General features: G+C 38.3%; 1 protein-coding gene across 5 annotated transcripts in view; it reads right to left on the minus strand.

The window, feature by feature from the left end:
- Positions 1-2,056: 2,056 nt before the first annotated feature.
- The window catches only part of RALGPS2 (Ral GEF with PH domain and SH3 binding motif 2), a 113,852-nt gene continuing 100,736 nt past the window's right edge, over positions 2,057-15,172 (minus strand). For all 5 annotated transcript variants that reach the window (XM_021545911.2, XM_077785288.1, XM_021545912.2 and 2 more), the window contains 3 exons: positions 11,154-11,259; positions 9,868-9,959; positions 2,057-8,062 (listed from right to left, as the gene is read on the minus strand). In XM_021545911.2, the coding sequence (XP_021401586.1) occupies positions 8,033-8,062; positions 9,868-9,959; positions 11,154-11,259 (228 nt within the window). In that variant the 3' untranslated portion in view covers positions 2,057-8,032. The remainder of the gene's footprint in view (positions 8,063-9,867; positions 9,960-11,153; positions 11,260-15,172) is intronic.

The following is a 15,172-nucleotide window of genomic DNA, read 5'->3' on the forward strand; positions in this document are numbered from 1 at the left end:
AACGTTTTAGAATTAAAACAATATCATCTTATACACTGGAATTATTCATCAGGTGTTTGACATGCTCTATCACACTATACACATCATAGAAAAACCACTTCTCTTACAGAGCAAGATAAAGACATTCAGTAAAGCCAGGTTTTGCACAGTCTCTTGTACCAGCTCAGGGAGACAAGCAGGAGGTTTTATTTAGGATCTGCATTTTGTCCTTAAGCACCAAATTGAACTAAAAATGAGAAACTGAATGAGGCAAAGGTAATTATTACCCATGTAAGGATGCATGTTTCAGTATTAGTGCTCAATTAAAGCAAAAACCTAATAAAACTAAGAAAAGTATTACTCACAAGTTAGAAGCATGGATTCAATCTTCTGTATTCAAATTATTTGTTGATATAAAAACCACAACCTGGCTCTGTTCTGTCAAAGCATGTAGGTTATGCCAAAACAGTATCATCTGTTTACATCTGGCTGTCTTCTGCTCACATTTTTGTTACCTAACATTCTCACAAAACCTAATATTAAAAAAAAAGGGAAAAAGGTCATCTTCTTTCAGCTGGGTTATTTCATACATCTGTGGTCTGGTTTCTCTGTTTTTCCCACAGATGTGAATTCCTCCCCCAGTACTGTGGCTTCTTCCCATGCAAAAGGATAAAAAGGCAAACTGAAGACGAAGTTACGAAACCAAGGCAATTTCAATTCTTTCAACTTTTACAGTTTCAAAAAGAACATTCAGTTGGTGGATTCAGCAAACACACCAGGGGAAAGAGAGCAGAAGTATATCTGGAATGGAAATCATTCCAGTTGGGAAGCAAGGAAGGGATCAGGTGCCTTTCCCCCACCTCTCTTCTCACTCTGTGGATTTGGAGGCCATCTCAGCAGCCTGAGAGACAAGAACATAAGGAAAGGTGCAACAGGAGTCCTTGACACGTTCCTTGACTTGGAAAAAAGATAAAATTTAAAAAATATGCCAAAGACTCTCACTCCAGCCAGTTTTATCAGGCTCTGCAGAGATGATACAGCCTTTCGATATCTTAAAGGCAAGGAAGAACCTGACTGACAAAGTCAAAGATGAAGACAGAGCCAGACTTGGAATCTTTGCTGTGGACAGAGATGCAGTTCAAACAGGGGTGAGAAAGTCTTTTCCAAAAAAGTTCCAAACCAAGAATCTGTTTGCTCTGTGCCTCCCACCTTGCAGAGTGTGGAGTCAGCTTTGGAGTTAATAAAGCAGTTTATCTGAAAATGTTTGCCATGAAACAAACTTTCAAAAGGGAAAGGGAAGAGGAGAGAGGAGAAGGGAGAGGGGAGAGGTCACCAGCTCATTAATTCTGAATTTCTTTTCACACTATTGAGCACAAAGTGTTTCTCAAACTCATTAATCTGGAAATAAGAAAAAGGAGGGGATTACAAAAATCTATTTTATTCCTTCTCTCTTTGTAAATACAATTGAAATGAATGATTCCATTAAGGTGAAAAGGCAAAGGAGCCCAAGGCTCACATTCTGTCAAGCATTTCACAGCCTGACCCCACAGCATTTCCCCCAGGGCTGTATGATCAGTAAGGCTTCACAGCATTACAAAGGCACAGAGAGCAGGGAAACAACACAAAGAGCTAAGGAAATACAAGGCTTTGCATGCTATTCATTCGTTCTTCATTTTCAATTTATCTTCCATGTAGTTGCTCCTTAAGAGACAATCTGCCTGATGACTGCTTTCAGTGAGTTTAAATTTACCACAGCTTTAAGTATAGAAACAACAGAAAAAAAAATCTGATAAACTACCAAGGAGAGAAAAACCACATCATTTAACAGAACAATCTCTGAGACCAGATATATATCTCTTAAATGAACTGTACTTCCCTGCTAGTCCTTAGATTTCTTTTGCACCAGTGGACAATGGTATCTTTACATGCTTCATTTCAAAGGTTCATTGAAAAATGCCACTGAAATTCCAGATGATCTCAGCACCATTCCAAAAGATAGTCAAATTCCACACAGCAAAACCCAGATGAAGTTTGGATGCAGTTTTTTGAATGAGAAATTAAAACTTCAGACACAGGCCATCATTTAAATCATTTATTTCAGTAGGAAAGATTTTTGAAACCTGTTCTTAAATTCAATTAAACTAGCTTATGCAAACACACAATTTTCACACACACACACACAGAACAAAGTATTAAAAAAGGTGAAGGAAGAGGCTCGAGGACAGCCAAACTGCACATCACTCAGAGAGATCATAGTGCAATCCCTCCATCCCTGGAATGCCTCACGCCAGCAGGGAACATTAAAAATGGCTTGTGTTTACTGCATGACACCTTGATCCCCCTTCTAGTGATGGTTGGTCCTTACAGGATTATTATAAAACACATCTATGTTTCCTGGTGCTTTTCCCACTCCAGTACAGTAGTTTTTGAATGGATACACTCCTGCACACAAGGAGCCAGAAGTGCCAATAAACCAGGCACCCCAGAACCCTTTGTTTCAACACTGAATTGATTTATACTGCTTGTCTGCTTTGCAGTTTCAGCTGTGAACAGCTTTGGAATGGTAAGAAATTACTTCAGCAAACACACATGAAGGCCAGAACCTACCCAAATAAAGAGAAATAATAATAATCAAACACACAAAGGAAACTCAAGAGCAAGACCAGGCTACCAGCCAGAACCGTGCCATATCTGCAGGAACTTGAATTTCATTACATTTTATACACCTTCTTTTCCTTAGCAACTTAGGAACTTGGAGAAAACTTGTCAGATCAGCTCTGCAACAGCCAGAGCTACACCAACTGATTTGTATTTTCCCCTTTCAGCTCTCTCAGTATTCTTAGAAAGAGTAAGACTAATTTTCAAATTAGTCTTCCAACATCTGAATTTATAAAAAGACTATAGTAAAACTGCTGTGTTTTTATAAGGATGTATTCCAGGAAAACAAATATTTACTTGCTTAAGAACAACACATTCATTCTTTCATTTCCCCTTCCAAAGCTTCTGAAGCCTTTGCTGCTAGAACAGTCTCTAGCAGTTGTTTCAGTGAAGGACAGTGCTCCCTACACAGTGTTGGCACTAGAAATACAACACACAAAATGGAGTTTTTGGGATATTAAGATTAACATTTAGCCAAGCCTCCTCTTTCCACAAACAGTTTTTCCCTGTGGTGTTTATTTATAACAAAAAGCTTGCAAGATAAATTGTCTCCTAGGAATGCTCCTCAGTGTTTGCATCAAAGTGGGACAGACAAAAGCAAGCTCCTTTCTAATAATGTGAGCTCCTGAGCTCATGTGGTTTAGACCATGACTCGGACTATGCTCTTCATTTACCCCCTTCACTAAATCTACCCAAGAGACATACCAAAATAAAAATAAGTTAATTTTTAAGAGGTTTGACCTAGTTCTGATAAAAGCTGAACAAAAGCCCAAGCTACCAAAAACCTTTACTTTTTTTCCTAAAAAGAGGCTATTCAAATACAGAAAGCAATTCAAGCCACAGCTATTTTACACTGACCAAAACAAGTGACTGCTGCAGAAATGCAGTGGCTGTCAGGAATGTCATCCCTTGGAACATGGAGGACACAATCAGCAAGTCTGACATGGGGGACTCACCACTGAAATAAAGGAATTGGTCTTCAAGTTAATAATAAGGCACTGACAGAAGTCCTGTTCAAATCCAAGCACTCACCCTCTTCATGCACCAGAAATCAGAATGATGGTTTTTAAAAGAAGGGATAACCCCTAGCAAAGAATTCCATGTCCACTCATACAGATCCTTTTGATGGCAACTTTCCCAATCCAAGCCACCTTACGAACAAGCTGCTTTTAAGAGAAAAATTAAAGAAAAAGGCTAATATTAATGAATAATAACAAAACTTTCACAGCTGTCTCCTTGTAGGAAGAACAGAGAATTCACTGATGTGATTTAGTACCAATCTTGGGGTCTTGATGCTCCAGCAGGCAGCACTAAGAGCTAGCCATGAATAAGGTTGGAACTACCAGTGTTGGTGAGCTAGAATACCAAACAATTGAAAAGGACAAATAATGAAGAAAAATGCCCCTGACAGAGCCAGAAAGAAAAGCATCCCATGTTTTTTACCTTCATTTGGACAAGATTTGTTACAGTTAACCAAAACCATAAGATCAACTTGCCTTTTGTCAAAAGAGACCTCTGCTTCTCATGTGCCCCAGCAGCACAAAAACCTGCAACTGCTTCTGCTGGGAGAGAGAGCATTTGTCACCATGTATTATGTCTGATACCAACAGAGAAGGACTAGTGTTGAAAATACAGAAATGCAAATACAAGAGGCTGATGTTGCAAGAAGCATTACATTTGATGAATTTATTTCTAGTGAAGAGTAGATAAGTAATAAAACCCTGCTGTGATTTTTTTATGCTTCTTTTTGTTTCCAGTGTTTTACAATGTGCACACTTCTCTAAACATGATATTAAAGGAGGGTGCTGAAGCTCATTTATTAAGTATTTATGCGACTTCATTTAGTATTTGTAGTTTTAATGTCTCTAATGTGCACCTAAATACTTAATGAATCATAATAGCTTGCATAATGCTCTTCTGGTATGAAATAGACATTTTAAAATGAAAAAGCTACGTTTATTCAAACTACCAGAATGTTTGAAAAACAAAAGTTATAAAAATTATTTGCTTTCTAAGGATACTGGAATAGAAGTCAGGTTTGAAAATCCCAGCCAAAAGAAAGTAGCAGAGATTAATTAGATAAAAGTTAACACTAAGCAGTGCGGTGTTATATATATTTTTAATGCAATGCACCAATTTCATAAACCAGACATTCCCTGTTGGTTAACCTTTCCCAAAACTTTCAGTTTAGCTACAAAGCTGGTTATCAGTCAGCAGATAATTAATATTCATATTTGAAGTCTTGCTAGAAGAGCTACTCTAAAAAAATTTTGCTCAAATGTAGTCAAAACAAAGAATTGCAAGGAGCATCTAATTTAACTTCAAAATCAAAACATTAAGGGATAAAGTGACAAATACTAGCTGAAGAGGTTCAGCAGTTCTTAACAACATGAACAATTAGAGCAAGACATTAAAAATGAAAATCAAAGAGAAACTGCCAACTGTCTGAAGCAGGCTGGATGACAGTCTTACCTGAGTACCATGAGCTCGCTGTTCTCCTTGTTTTCTCAGCAATAGTTTCACTTAGTTAACTTTTTAAACTCTTTTTTTTTTTTTCTTTTTTTTTTTTTTAAAGAGCACTAGTACATTCTTTACAGTGTGTCATTTAACTTGTCTGAGTCTTTCCACAGCTTAGCTGAGGCAGCTTTCCCTGAGGGAACAAACCCAGCACCTCTTTCTGAGCACCATTTATCTCAAGCTCTAGAAATGTCAGTGTTTGTGTAGGACTAGGTGGCCAAAAACAAAGGGAATTTACTGAATTACTCACTGTGACAAGTGCCAAAAATACTTCCTGTGTTGTCATTACTCACTCCACTTATTCTGGCTACTCATTCCAAGAAACTCCTCCCACAATGTTCAAAAACCCAGCAGATCTGAGGGCAGAAAACAAGGAAGAGTAGGAGGCCCAAGGACAATGAAAGCTGGTAACAGCAATTCATTAAAAGATGATTTGTGAATTGTTTTCCCCACCATCCTCTTACCATAAAAACCTAACTCAAAACAGCTGGAAAAATGCAAAAATCCAGTAATAAATGACACGTCCTGACCTGGCTCTGTCCTTAGCAAAGCTGAGGGCTCTCAGGCTGTGGCTCCCAGTTGCATGTTTCCTTTCACTAACAAAAGAACAGATACAGTTATGCTGCAATAAACCTAGAATAGCTTATTTTAAAAATCAAAATCCACAGGCTATTATCCACAATGCTTAAAAAAAGGACACAAATTGTTAAACCCAAACAAACACTTAAGTCATTGAGAAGAAACACACATCAGGTAAGTTTTAAAACGGAAAAAAACCAAACTCAAGTTGTGCAAAGTTCACTAAACTAACACTTGTGGCTGTCAGGATGTTGTCTTTACTATACACCCAAAGTAGGTAAACTTGGGAGATGTGTGAATTGCAGAGGGATTCTGCACAAGGAACCCCTTCCCAAAATTCATGACTTCAGACAGACTATTCATTCCCCATATAAAAACCAGCAATGAAAGAAGAGCAAGGGGAGCCAAATTCTCATAGTCCTTGTGGTGTAATTCCAACAGAAGCATCCTTCTACTGTTTTTCTTTCTACCAAGAGCCAATTCAGAACAATTCTTGGAAACATAAACCACCCTATTACCCTTTACATTGCCAAGTGGTTGGGGTTTTTGTGTTTTGTTTACTGTGAGACTGCCTGCCAGAAATCAAAATTAATCATTTCCATTACATGATTAATTTGACTCTGGGAAAAAAAAATCCCTCAAATATGAATTTACAGGCTTCTACTCAGATGCAATAAACAAACTATACATTTTCAAAATAACAACTGCTAGTAGAAACCTTTATTAGATAGTCAGAGAACTCTGAAACAGACTGGTAGGTAGCTTGTTTCTGTTTAAAAAGGAGAATTCATGGTGGAATCTGCAAGCATATTTACGGTCACTAAACCACAATGTCAATGGAACAGTTACTACTTTTTCACAGACTTCAAAGTTCCAATATTAGAGTCTTATTTTGGACAATGTTTCCTTGCTTTACAAAATTCATATTCTTGAAGATTAAAGAAAGACCAATCATCCAGGAAACTAGGTGACGTCAAGGAAACCCCAACAAAGCAATAATCAAAGTCTTAAGCATCAAACACACACAAAAAGCACAGCTCCCTTTTTACAACCACTATGTTTTTTCTCGGTGAGTAATTTCAGTGACCAAGAATGATTCCTGTCAAGGATGGAATTCTGATGGCCCCACACCTTTTCTCTCCTTAGGTTATCCTACCTTCTAATAAATTAGTTAATTGCCTGAAGATCAAAAGAGCTTCTGTATGTAAGGTCTGCTTTAGGCCATGTTATCAACACCACACAACGTCAACTACTTTGACTGAGACAGATACTAAAATCAATTATTGCCAAATGAGAACATGAAAGCTTGAAATTGTGCCTCTATCTTTTTAAAATGTCCATCTGAAGTGATATTATGAAACACCGCACACTAACAGTGGTCCCTAACTGATAATTAGCAGATATCCAAAGTCAAACATCTCAGTGAGCTGTACCCAGGTGTTGGTGTTTTGTCATTCAGCTTTTCTGTGTAGAAGAGTCACAGGCATAGAAACACATGGGATGAAAACACTCAGTTCTGACCCAACAGTGCTTTCAGTCTTGTCTCGTACACACACCCACCCTGACTGCCCAAAATATGTGTTTTTAACCAGGAATTAGGGCTAAACGTACCAAACTGATTTTTGGCTCAGCCTCTGTGCCACTGTTGGAGTCTGGCTCCCATACAGGACCAAGGTTTGCAAGCTCAGTGCTGCCCTGAACTTGCAGTTGTGTTACATTTCTTACAGGTCTGAGAGAAATAACACTGCTCCAGGCTGTGTGCCTGGGACTCCTGCCCCTGTCCAGGACTCCTGGGATGGCCTAAGCAACATCTCCAGAACATGTAGTACCTTTTACCTGGTTCATACATAGCTTTTGATACAACTCTTAAATACCAGTTTGCCTGTTTTCTTAAGAATGCCTAAAAAGGTGAGTTATTTTCAAAATTAGTATAAAGTTAAAAGAAACTCAAAACTAGCTACAATCTATTTCAAGCACAGCACCGCCAGAAGTTTCACACGCACTATTTGGTGTTTCATGTTGTTTTTCCTTTCACTCTTTAAGGCAGTGGTTTCCACAGGTCAGTTCTCAGAACATAATGAAGCATGGTCCATGGCAATTCATGTTGCAACTCCATTTTTAATTTGGGGGACTCCACTCCCCAACCATTAGTGGTTTTGTTCAGGGCTCCAGAGTTCAGAGATCGAGTTGACAGGTTCTGTTCTGGCACAGAATACAGCTGGCACATTTTTCATTAGGACCTTGTTCTCAGTTATGAGATGGTTCAAATTGTCCTTTTTTATTGTTTTGAATTTGCCTGTTATTCAAAGGTCATCAAGTTGGCAGGAACCTGAAAACAAAAATATAAATGACAGAAGAATTTACTTCAGGTAGTAGCTACTTGCATTCAACTATTTCACAGACTAGACACCTTGTTGAAGTGCACATCATTCTGTCTTCAAAAAAAGGGAGAAGGAATGCAGCTATTATGCAGCCGTAAAAATATACTTAGAGCTGCAGAAACCCCAGGTATAATCACAATATTAAACTGCTTTGAGGTTTGTAATTTTCTTATATGGCCATAGAACTTTCTACTTTTGGTGACATTTAAGATTTAAGTTGTCATAAAAACAAACTTAACATGATAAATCTCAGTTCTGCCAGATAAGGAGAACTCACTCACCTGAGCACCAGGCAGAAAATTGTTGGCAGATCAGTGATTGATTAGGCCCCTTAGACTTTTTAAGACTAATTAAAAAAAAAAAAAAATGAGGCATAAACACTTGTTTGGGCTTTTCCCATAGCAAACCTGAACGCCTCTTGCAGCTATCACTCCCTTTCATGAAGATTAAAGCTAATGTTTGCAATATATTAATTTATATACCCATTTTCTCTCCATCGGGAATCTGACACCAACATCTCTCATTTAGTCAGGTTATTAAAGAGCCACCACATTTCTGACAACTGTCAATAAATAGTCAGTTTGGTCAGATATGGATCAAGCATTTCTTGCTTTGCACTTACCATTTACCTGTAGAAGCAAGAATGCTCAACTGGGCTAAAGCTGCACCATTAAAATCACAAATGGTATCTATTAAAATAGCTCTTACTATTATTCAGCTATTACTATTCAACAGACTAGGTGTTTACAATCCATTGAGAACACATTTAAACATCCAATTTTTCTAAGGCAGTTACACTGTTAACAGTAATAAACAGTATTGCCAACCCTTACTGAACCAGAGCTGTCTTTAGAGGACAGTTTTTCACCACTTACTTGCAAACTCTTTGCCACTATTTGCTACCATTCCCCACTTTCTTCAGCCAGGAACACAATTCCTCTCCTTTGCACTGTCTCAAATACCTCCACAGGAGCTTCTGCAACCCTCCTTACTTCTTAAGATCTCTCTCAGAGGAAGAATTGAACAAGAAAGCACGGAAGGATCTGCTAAAGCCTTTTTGTTTCCCCTTGAAATTCAGTAGGATTTCTGCTCTGGGAACTCCATAGACAAATGTGCAAAAAGAAGGAAGAGTTCAGGGTGACAAAGTAACTTAAAAAGGATTTTGCTGATGAAAAAAGTCAATAAGAATTTATATGAGAACTGCATTTAACAGGGGTTGGAGCAGTCTTATCCTCCTTTTCAATTAAACAAAAATGCTACTTTTGCTTTCAAAGACTGGAAAATGTACCAAAGGTTAAACTACTTTCTATAACATTTTAGGAATACAAAAGAAATACACAGCAGAAAATATGCATGTCAGTGACCTGAAAAAATACACTTCAGGAGAGTTATCTGGAACTGACATTGAATGCTGCAGTTTACAGCTTTTTATATAATTGTGCAATAGTTTTTTCAAATGGGCAAGACAAAAATACTGCACTCAGACATATATTTTAGAGCACTCCTTGCATTTCCCAAATTGCTTTAAATTAGTCTCAAGGTAGCCCCAAATTTTTCTTCATTACTCCAGAAGCTCTGAGGACTTGTTTGCAAAGGGCCAAACAGAAAAGCCAAGGCAAATCAATCAGGAGGTGAAAGGGGTGGAGAGGCTGCCCGGGAACACACAAAGCCCTCAGTGACAGCTTGGTCAGCTCGAGGATCCATCACTTCTGAGCTCTTAAAAGCTCATTCCTTTTCACTGTCTTGTTCTCACCTGTTGTCTGTTGCTTTGGCAGGCAGCACTCAGGTGTTTAAACCACAGCATTGCATTCATTCTGTTTCCGGCTTGAAATTTATATGAATTTCCTAAGAAAGACAAAAAAACTGATAAAGAAACATAAACAGTGCTCCCTTTCAAGCACTTAAATCCTACCCATATTCAATTACCTCTAAATTGAAATATTATGAGGAGATTTACTCATAGATGGTCCATATAACTTTACACTTTGAATGGAATAGGTACAGTTGCTTGACCTATGGAAGAAAAATTCAGCTTGCCTCTCTTTCTTTCCAGCATTCTAGATTTCAACTAATGCCTGTGTCAACTAGGAAAGAACAAAACACCCCTCAAAACAGAAGTGGTTTTGTTCGCTGCCATTACTGCAATTTGTTTATAATATCATGTTTGTTTTTTTAACAAAGTGCAAGATATCACTGAAATGCACCCTGGAAAGCTACATTTGAAAATATTTGAAAATCACTCCTAAATGTATTGATACATTTCAGAACAGTATTTTCAGTGGCTGGAGTTACACAGTGCTTGTTTAGGTTCAGGAAGGTCAAGTGTTACAAAAATATTTCAGATTGCTGTTGCAGAGTTTAAGCTGACAAGCACTCACAATTTATACTTCATACCAGCAGTGCTAGGAGAGATGTTTAGAAATAAAATGTACTAAGAGTTGAGGCAGACAAAGCAATAAATAATTTTAAGCTCCTTTATCAGAACTTCTAATAATATTCTTTCCACACAATTTGAAGTGCTACAGAAAAGTAACATTTTCTTCAGTGTTTTAGCCAACAGCAGGCACTGTGCTGGAGTAATGGACATCCACAGGCTTCTTCATATAACAGTCAAGATATCTGAGGGGTTTTTCCTGGTAATAGCACCACATTTGAACAGATGGTTTGGGTTTTGTTTTTCACTTGGAGAGAAGGGAGTGCTCAAGCAGCTAGTCTCAGCTGAATCTTTTTTTTTTTTATTGTTACTTACATTTTCACACATGTGAAAATGCCTCTAAGTGTTCTAAATATATTTTAAAAGAACACAGATGAATACTTCCAATTAAAGTCACATCTGGGGTTGTTTGGAGTTTGGAAAGTTCTTACAACTCAAGGAAGACTCTAAGGGTTCTCCATGGGCTGTTGCTCCCAAAGCATTCTAAAGGCTAGGATGACACGTTGGGAGAGCAGCTGAAACTGGAAGGATGTCACCTTTCACCCTGGTTTAGTTGCTGTCAGATGACCTCAGCAAAGTAAATGTTTATTCTGTGCACTGCTTACCCTTCTCAGAATCAGTCAGTAAGAAGAGATCTGGATGCTCAGGGTCATCTGCCATCATCACCATCCAGCCCACCACTGAGACGCTCTTACTTGGTGTGGATTTGAACTGGAAATACAGACAGGGATAAAAATGGAATTAAAACAAGAGGCCAGATCTGCACAGAACAAGCACCCAGCAGTTCCTCTCAGTTAGACTAGGTAACTTCAAATGAAGCAGAGCAGTTTACAAAATTAAGAAAATTAACAAAGGCCAACAGAACTTAAGACAATCAATGATATTCAAAACAAATTAAAAGGAATATCACAATCTGCAAAAGCTTGTTAGACATCTAATCTGCACTGCATGATTACAGCAGCATTCCGCATCAGGTTAGTTCACATTTGAGTGTACAGAATAGTCCAAAAGTATATTAATAAATGTAAAACTATTTCCTCCACTGTTCACAAACAGAAGAATTGAACTTGCTTGTTCTGTAACTATTCACACTTAGATGGAGTAATTATTATAGCACTCCGCAATTACACATAACATGAGTCCTGTGGACAAGATAACACAACTGCAAAATTAAATATGATGACCTTATGAAATAAATGGATGAAGTGAGCATGTAAATTCAATAAACAAGTGCCCAGAAATGGGCAATGGGCAGCCATGCTCATTTATCAACAAGATGTTCAAAATTACGTTGTTTTCCTGTTCCAGGTGTTATTCACTTGTTTTTGCTACACCAGTCCCTTTCCTGACAACTCCCTGACCCCACTGTTTTTCATTCACCTAGTCACAGTATTATTTTGTTCTCATGCTTCTCTCAGTCCCAAGCTCTACTCACCCATTTAATCCAACTCATTTCCAAACCATAAGCTTCTCTTCTCCCTGACCTTCTTCTTACCTATTAGTGGACCCACTCAATTCACTTCTCCCCACTTCTCAGGCAGTCCCATCCACACCCCAGCTCCTAATTAATTCAGTTTCTCTCATGTGTTTGGCTGTCAGGTCTTCTCTTCCCATGTTCTTGGATTCAACACAGACTCTTCCATCCATCCCTGCACTCTCAATCTCTGCAGTGCTTTACCTCACTTCTCTGCCCAGAAAGTCTAATCCTGGTGTATGCTCATCCTCATCAGATGCATCTTCCTCCTATCCTGTGACTCTCCATTCCAACCTCTTTATTAGCACAGCAATTTTGACCTCTCTTTATTGCATTATCAGAAACACTAAAACATCCCTGAGATTGTTGTGGCTTGAAGTCATTAAAATTAATCTATCGTTCTAAAATACTTTTTATTCTTCATGCTAATGTGTTGTGTCACCCACTACATAATGCCACAAGGCAGATCCACAACAAAAGCATCAAGATACTTTTGTTTATTTTGGAACTATTGCTATAGTATTACAATCCTGGAACTCTGGTTCAAGGAAAGAGCTACTGGCAATAAGTTTGAAGGTATCACGAGTAAAGTAAGAGTTTATAAGAATGTTCTCTGCATGGGAATGCAGTTGCTTTATAAATAAAATTCCACTGCAAGTCTAATGCCAGTTATTCTAATCTATGCCACGGATTAACTGAAGACCTGGAAGGTCACAGAATCATCATGAAATCACAGAATGTTTGGGCTGGAAGGGACATTAAAGATCATCTCATTCAATCCCTCTGCCACAGGCAGAAAAACCTTCCTCTAGACCTCTAGGCTTGCAGGGTGCTGCAAGCCCCATCCAGTCTGGCCTTGAACACTTCCAGGGATGGGGCAGCCACAGCTACTCTGGGTAACCTGTGCCAGGGCCTTACCACCCTCACAGGGAGGAATTTCTCCCCAATATCCCATCTAACCCTGTGAAGTCATTGTCTAGGTAATTTTATCTGTCTGGGACTTACACAACTGGCTATGTTTTAAATTCTAGTTTAAAATCCATTAGAACTTGGAATGAACAAATGTTAGACCACTAGCTGAAAGAAAAAGCATTTAAACCAAGCTCAAAATAGTTTAAGAGTCCAGGCTCTTTGTATAAGCATGCTAAAGTTAAGTAACTCACAGAGGTGGACAGATGTGGTAAAGCCTCAGAAGAGGAGGAGGAGGTAAATTATAAAGTTCTATCAGATAACATTTCATTACAGTGAGGGCTGTAACTCTTTTTCAAACAGAAGTTAAAATTTCTTTGAGAAGGTAGTAAGTAATGTCAGTCTGAATTAAAATTAAGGCATTTTATCTGAAAGAAGTAATAAAGACAGGGAAAGGGAATGAAGTTAAGGATACAGCTCACGATTTCTTTAAAAAAAAGGAAGTGTATATAAAAGATTTGTTAGGGACTCACTGACAACACTGCAAAAGTATGATGACACAACTTAACACTTAAAAGGGACCTTTTAAGCAAAATGCTAACTTCCATGTTGTCCTAAAGCATTAATAGGTCTTTTTCACAGAGGTGGAAATTTGAGTCACAAAGCAGTTTTAATGGATTACAGATCAAAATGTACCTTTTGAATAACACATATTTCTAGGGTTTCATGGAATCAACACTTTGGGCTTTCCTATCTCAGTTGTATATCCCAACAGGTATCCAATATATGACACTGCCATGCAATCCAAACTGCTAGAGCTCCTTGCCTTTTCTTTACACTCAAAGCCATCAGTTAATCATGGTGCTTCTCCATAAAATGAAAAGCTCCACACAAGGAAAGTGTTTCCTGCCAGCATCAATCCGTCATTGCTTGAAACACATGTCAGCTTTGCATCCCTGTGCTCAGCTGGATTTGTATTCCATGTTTACACAGTCCCCAGGGCAGCTCATTCTCTGCTGATGCACAGAGCCTTGCTAACAGCAAGTCTGCTTTGTTAACATGAAGGGAATGAAAGCTTCATTGTAATTTAATGTTCCTGGTTCCTATTTGCTTTTTGTAATACAGGCCACTGGAATGACTCCTATTATACACATGGAAAATTGCACAGCTCTGGCACTAGGTTTCACATAATTGATGTTTGCTGTTGTTGTTGTTCTGAGCTCAAAGGCTTTTACAAGTAAATCTTTGAATCAAAAACTCTAAATTAATATGTGAACAGACTTTTCACTCCAACATTTTGGCACCTACAAATCTCCCCCTCCACATCTCCTGTTGAGCTTCTACATATTTATAATATTCAAAGAATCTTCTCAGTGGCTGAACATCTTTCCCAGAATGACAGCATTTTTCATCGGGGTATTTCAGAGAAAGTGCCTGAGCCACAAATACCAAGTTTTCTACCCTACAAATAAATCAATCTAATTTTGATTATAGCATGCAATGGAAGGCTTAGAATTAACCAGGTTTGTGCTCAAGCATGAAGCATAAAAAGTCTGTTGCTTTTCAAGTACCTACAAACACAGAAAAATCTCTCATGCACACTATGTTGTCAAAGAAATTGGCAAGGGTCTCAGTCCAATCACTATAAACAGTTATTTCACAGGTGTATTCACATTTTTCAAAGTGCTTATTTTAAATTTAAGTTCAAGTGGCTATTCTTTTGGTTGCTTTTTTCTGAATGTGCACAAGTGCTGCAGTTTTTCACAGAGGCTTCTCTGTGAGTTCCATTTCAACATAAGAGATGAAACCATTGTCCACACATTCCTCTCAGATTGTGCTGTACTACATTTCTGGGCTCTCAAGTTCACATGCTTATTTATAGGCAATTCTCCATTATTGTAGTAATAACTGAAGCCTGTTCACTATTTAAACTCAGTGCTGATTTTATGCTGTTACTCTTAGGAGATGCAGCACACAATACTGGATGCACTTCTTGGTGTTTGATCACAGCCAGGAGAAGAGCTGGCTTGTCTGTGTCTAAAAGGGAGGAGATTTCTTGCCCCTTTTGCTGAAATTACTCTGGGATTCTGATGAGGTAATTTTCCAAAGAGGCAGGCTATTATAAGCCTGGAAGAGCTTTGAGTGTCGAGGCATTCCAAGCTGCCTGGAGCAATTGCAGCAGCAGAATGGTCAAAAGCATGCCTGTAATCAAGACACGTTTACCATGAGAGCTCCAGCCAG

The sequence above is a fragment of the Lonchura striata genome, chromosome 9, assembly GCF_046129695.1.
Source record: "Lonchura striata isolate bLonStr1 chromosome 9, bLonStr1.mat, whole genome shotgun sequence".
Taxonomy (NCBI): Eukaryota; Metazoa; Chordata; class Aves; order Passeriformes; family Estrildidae; genus Lonchura; species Lonchura striata.